At 37.3% G+C, this 6,424-nt stretch overlaps 1 protein-coding gene across 1 annotated transcript in view; it reads left to right on the top strand.

The window, feature by feature from the left end:
• Positions 1–260: 260 nt before the first annotated feature.
• Positions 261–6,424, top strand: part of LOC139471818 (prolyl endopeptidase-like) — a 32,208-nt gene continuing 26,044 nt past the window's right edge. Inside the window, 5 exon segments of the mRNA XM_071254351.1 lie at positions 261–375; positions 1,276–1,403; positions 3,184–3,279; positions 4,134–4,302; positions 5,280–5,381. Coding sequence (XP_071110452.1) covers positions 310–375; positions 1,276–1,403; positions 3,184–3,279; positions 4,134–4,302; positions 5,280–5,381 — 561 coding nt within the window. The 5' untranslated portion in view covers positions 261–309.

Here is a 6,424-nt window from a genome sequence, read left to right as displayed (position 1 = left end):
CCTCGACCGCGCAGTTAGGAGCTTTCTACGACAAGTTGTAGTCAAACGCAACAAATATTAGTAGTAATGATATAATTCAAACTATGTAACACATTCACTGCCCTAAGAATGTATATACAATAAGTTAAATTAAAAAGATTCTATTTTAGTAAAGCCAAATTACCAATAAGTGAGAAATTATATTTTTTTTAATCGTTTTAGAATTCTTGAAACAGTAATGTAAAGGGGTTGCAACGAATATACCATAACCGGCACTCCGTATTTCCGCTTAACTTTTCAGCATTTCAGTTCTGTTGCATTTAGATAAACATGGGAAAATTTACTTATCCAAATGCGAGACGTGACGAACTTGTTGAAGATTATCACGGCACCAAGGTATACCGATGTTGATAAAATGACACATTGTGGATTGTGTAAAAACATCGTGAAACAGGTTGAACTGTTATAGGGCTCTTGAAGTGATAAGACAAAAAAATCCCCGTGACAGCCAATATGTTTAATAAATGCTGCACAATAAGGATAATATGGTATTGTTAGAATTTAAAAGGCGCCCTGTGGTTCTTTAGGACATTAGTGACTCCCTAAACTCGTTTTTAAAAATTAGTTTTATGACAAGGACCCCTTGCTTTCAATATCTGTAGTAAATGATAGGTATAGTGAAGTTATATGGTATGGAAAAGGTGCCTTGATAATCAAAGACTATAAGTATTGCCAAAGTCGTCACATCATATTTTCCCATTATCTAATTAAAAGGATTGGGCGGCAATGCATACATACATGTACTTAACTTTAGAGGGAGGGATACAGTCAGAAGTCTTTACATGTCCAATATTAACTGACTTAAAATGTCACTTTGTTTGAGTCAATTGGAGATTAATCTTTCAACAATGCTTGTGTTCTTTATCCTATTGTTGATTTGTAAATCTGTCAAAAGAAATTAGTGAAATAAACATTATTTCATGCATTGTGTAATTGCAATAGAATAATTAATTAAAGGTCAGATAATACTTATGGTTGAAATAAACGACTAAGACTGTAGAAGTTAATTAACATCAACTACACATTATAGTGCTGTATAAAAGGTGACAAACAAGACACTAATTACAATGTCTAGACAGTTTTAGACCTAATTAGTAAATCAGACCTTGTAGCTCAGTCTTCTTTAACACACACGTTGACACATGTGATCTTTACGAAATTCATGGATCGTCTGATCATTGACACCAATTAGTTTGTTAGTCAGTAAGTTTGACTTTTTGTTTTGTATCTGTTCAGGTGACAGAATACTATCGGTGGCTGGAGGATCCTGACTGTGAGGAGACAAAGGCCTTTGTAGAAGCTCAGAATGAACTGTCCAAACCATTCCTTGATGCATGTCCCATCAGAGAGAAGCTGAGTTCAAGGTGCAATTTGGTCACTTCAGTCAATAGTTGAAAGTATTTTCAAAGTTAGGACTACTCATTTATTATGGATTATTATAATTTATAAGTTTTTATGGAAATTGTTTGTTCATCATCAAGACCACACTGTAATCTTGACTAAAGCATTGTCAGCGTTAGAAATTGGCTCTAGTCCCATAGTCCTTGCCAAATTGCCCAATAGTTAAGGCATCATAAGGACTGGTAGAAATTTGCCATTTTTAAGGGTTTTGCTATATGTTGTCATTATGAGGACTAGGGGACTAAAAATGTTAGGTTCTACCACTGATTGTGCACAGTAACAGTCCTAGCTTGTGCTGTCACAGTGAGTACTGTGCATGGGATTCTAGCTAATACCTCAGCAAAATGTCACCGAGCGAAAATTGGTGAAAACAGCTCCTCGTCTTAAGTGAAAACGACTACTATTGCCTGGCAAACACGGCACCTTACTTACTGAAATAACTGAAATTAATGAAGCTCACATGGTCACTTGCAAACGCAAATAATTGTGAAATGTTAATCGCCTTGAAACAAGTTTACATTAGAAATTTGTTTCTACTCCAATATCCTTGCTGACACTTGTTTGCTAGTTTGAAGTTTTAAGTAGCTTTACTCAAATTAACTCAGTGTCAAACTGAAACTGTATTTAAGATGCATAACAGGGTGCTGTCAGATCACAATTGTTCACTATGTCCTTGTTGCATGCAAAAGGAATGTCAGAAAAAAATCAATATGCTGTATCATGTGACAACTGTGACTTTCTGTAGCCCCTTATCAAGAAATTAGCCAGACTGAAGAAGACTTCTCTTTCCGCTGTTTAAGATGCGTAGATCACACTATAGAAGAGGTGATTGGTGGCATGAACTTTGATATCAGTTCACAATCAGAAGATTCAGAAGAAAGGATATCAGACATATCAGACATCAATATTAGTGCACTTTGAAGATGACAGTGATATTTGTGGAAAGATACAAGACAACGCTAAATAAAGAATAACTGTGAATAAAGCATACATACTACTACTTAAATCGCTTTTATCATTATAACAAAAAGAGGTGCCGTTTTCACCCAACAATTATAAGCCGTTTTCGCCAAAAGTGGTGCTGTTTTCACCAGAGAAGTCGGTGACGATTGCTGAGGTTCCGTTTTAGCCTGTACCCTTGTGCACGTGATGCCTGGTGTGCAGAAGTTTCCTGGGTGTGAGATATTCTGTCCTATACACATATAAATTAAGAATGGATGCAAATAATTTACATTGCCTATGGGACACAAAAGAGTATGTTTGTTTGAATCATTAAATTTATCAAAATTGTAGAAATACACAAAAAGTTCAAGGTGTCACTGTCAGTGGATGATTTTTTTCAATCTAACAGTGAAATCCCATATAGGATAGGTAGGCTGAAGGCTTTGGAGAATGTGCAATAATATGAATTACACCATTTAGTTTTCTTGTTTAAGGTATGAGCGGGAAAATCATTTTAAAAACGTTGAAATTTGTGTTCAAGTGTATATGTCTATTCAAAATATAGTATTTAAGAAAATATTCATTTCATGAGGAGTAAGTAAGATAGTTCTTCTTTCTCTGCAGTGTGAACAACCTTTACATGCTCGTAAGATGTTTTTTGATGGTGTTGATTTCCATGTCGTATGATTCTGTTCCCTCAGTGGTCCGTTTCCTATTGTTGATATTTTGCCAGCGTGTGATGCTCTTCCAATGAGGAGAGGTTTTGATTGGTTTTCATCTGTTTTCTATACCTCTGTCCAGAATCACTGAAGTCTGGGATTACCCAAAGTACAGCTGTCCGGGTCGCCATGGCGAATATTTCTACTACTACCATAACACAGGTCTACAAAATCAGAGGTTTGTTCATTCAAGTGATAAAGACAATGCCAATGGAAGGCTGGATATACATGTACACGTCATATTTTCTTACGTTGTCCTTTTCGTCCAACTGGAAAATAGTATCAACCTGCCCTGTCCCTTAGCCATGTAAACTTGCAACAGGCAATTAGCATTTATAGCAACACCGCTGCTTGTAATACGAAGAGCTATGCACTCACTGTTTTTGAACTTGCATTCAGAAAATGGTATTTACATACACTGTCTTTCAACAGGCAACCAGAAAGTCAGACTGATTATTTCTATTAGAAAAAAAGTAACGTTTTTCTTTGTTTATCAGTTGTTTCAAATGTTTTCTAAACCTTCAGTCAAATCAATATGAAATACACATAATATTTGTTGACGTGTCGGATTATTAGTTGTTGAAGGAAATCTTTAATTCCTCCATATGTTTGTGAAAGGTAAACCCCAAAGGGGTTAGAAGTGATCCCCAACACCCTATGTTTCCATTTCATCAAACTCCACTGCCTTGGATCATTGCTCATAATATCAATCACTGGATTGTCTGGTCCAGACTCGATTATTTACCGACAGCCATCACATAGCTCAGTCTGCTACTTCAGCCACTAGCCCGGAGCCTATCTGAAATCTTGTTAGATTCTGTTAGGTCCAGTAAGTTCAGAAACAGTCCATACAATAACACAAAAATCAACGGAAAAATATCCTGCGAGCCATATTCAGTCTGGTAGCTTCAAACGTTGTGTGCACAGACTGATAGCTGGAATTGCTGAGTGTGTCTTTTACAACAAACTTACAATGTTGTGAAAAGTAAGCTTCAGTACAAGAGACTCCAGTGGGACATCTTTGTGTTCCAGTGTTCTGTACGCACAGAAGGGGCTTGGTGCGGACCCCTCCGTGTTCCTGGACCCCAATTCCCTGTCTGAAGATGGAACAGTGTCACTTCGGGGCACTGCTTTCTCCGAGAATGACCAGTTCTTCGCCTATGGCCTTAGCAAGAGTGGATCTGATTGGGTCACTATCAAGGTTTGTCTTCCATTGCACTGTACCTTTGTCTTTAGGATCACTACAGCCAGATGTAGCAATATACAATACAAACACTGCCTTGCTCCAACAAGAAGTGCACCCTCATGTTTCGAAAATAATCGTTCAAGTTTCCTTTATAAACTTGACACTTTATCATTTCATCTTGGGGTTTGTTATTTTTAGGTCATAGTGAAGTATTCAGCTTTGTTCAGAAACTACATGTATCTTAAAATGGCAGTTAAAATGGAGTGTAGTAGGAATTCTATGATAACCGTGTACCCTTGGAATATTGTTTTAATGTTCCCTGTGCACATAACACATAACACATTTGATATTGTAGATAGAGTAGTTTTTGTTTTTGTATTTAGTATTTAGTAAAGTCATATAAGTGTCAGCATCATGTTAGATAGATACTTAGTTCAGGGATTTATCTAGACCTGCTCAGAGGCTAATAGTCAGCCCCAAGTTTGCAGCAATGGTCATAAAAAATTCCCAAAAGGAAATTAAACATTTCTCAATTCAGCATGTTCATAATGTCATAGAATAGGTCTTCAGCAACTGATGCTTGCCGTAAAAGGCAATTATGCTTGTCGTAAGAGGCGACTAACGGAATCGGATGATCCAACTCGCTGACTTGGTTGATGCATGTCATCGATCCCAATGGCATGGATTGATGCTCATGGTATCAATCACTGGATTGTCTGGTCCAGACTCGATTATTTACAGACCGCCGTCATATAGCTGGAATATTGCTGAGTGCGGCGTTAAACAATAAACCAACAAACCATAATGTTATAAATAAGTTGTAGGTGAATATGAAATTGTTTTCGCTTTTATGTTTCAAAAGAAACAATAAGACCATGCACAGTAACTACCATACTAATGAGTTCCTCCCAGTATGTCTGCCATTGGCACTCAGTGTCTCATTGTCTCAGGATCAAGAAAAGGTGTTTTGTTCATTTTTGCTTTATTTTCAGTTTAAGAAAGCGCCATCAGGTGAAGACCTCCCAGACACTTTAGAAAGAGTCAAGTTCTCCAGCATGGCATGGACCCATGACCACAAAGGGCTCTTCTATAACGTGAGATGGTTGCACAAATGTGGCAGTTCATCATATTTGTAGGATAGATCTATCAATGTAAATTCTTGTTATATCATGTTATATGGATGCTCGGATTTTGGCAAGAGTGAAAGAAACAATATATGCTGTAAAAGAATACAAGATTCTTTCTTTGTTTATTGCAACAACAAAAATTTAAATTACTGTCAATTCAATATTTTTGTTGTCACAAGTATTCACTAAGAATATTCATAACACATATAGACTATTGATGTGGCTTAAACCCGGGTTAGAAACTAACAGTTTTTGTCCACTAGTCATATAGCATATAACATATAGCAAAACCCTTAAAATGGGCCAATTTCTATTAGTCCTTAGGATACCTTTACTATTGGGCAGTTTGGTAAGGACTACAGGAATAGTGCCAATTTCTAACGCTGCTTAAACCATGTTAAATAATACAAAATGTAAACACTGTGGGTCTATCACATCGTTATTCCCTGAGTGGTCGAGTGGAGACTCAGTCAGAACACTCCACAACCATTTGTAGCAGTTGACTAACTTGCATGGAGTGGGCAGGCTCAGTCACTCTGCATCTTCCCGAGGCAAGTGAGTTAATTGACTATGAAAGTCCAGTTTCCACCCTTGCCGAACACGGCTGGTATTATGGAGTTACATTTTGGCTGGGCTAACATGTCTATGCATACTCCAATCAAAATCACGCAACAAAATCAAAATCCGGTTTGTAAACTGACATGCAGATTTTGGTCGATTGCAGGATTTGCTAAGCATGTGCACAGTCAACTCGTTGTCAACAGATATTTTCCAAAACTGTTCATGCTTTTAATCAAGTTGCTCACATGATTTAATGCACTTTGCGATGTAAGACCTGTTTTATCACAAAATAGATTTTGATTATCGATCAGATCGTCTTGTTTGGTCCATAGGAGAGGCATAGAAGGGACATTACTCATAATAGCCACTGGTGGCGCTACTATGGACCCCAGGAATTCCACCCTAGTTCGGCAAGGGTGGAAACTGGACTTTAAAAGTCAGTTAACTCT

The sequence above is a fragment of the Haliotis cracherodii genome, unplaced genomic scaffold (genome assembly GCF_022045235.1).
Source record: "Haliotis cracherodii isolate W230 unplaced genomic scaffold, xgHalCrac1.p SCAF_1, whole genome shotgun sequence".
Classification (NCBI taxonomy): Eukaryota; Metazoa; Mollusca; class Gastropoda; order Lepetellida; family Haliotidae; genus Haliotis; species Haliotis cracherodii.
This window is presented reverse-complemented; position numbering and strand designations above follow the sequence as displayed.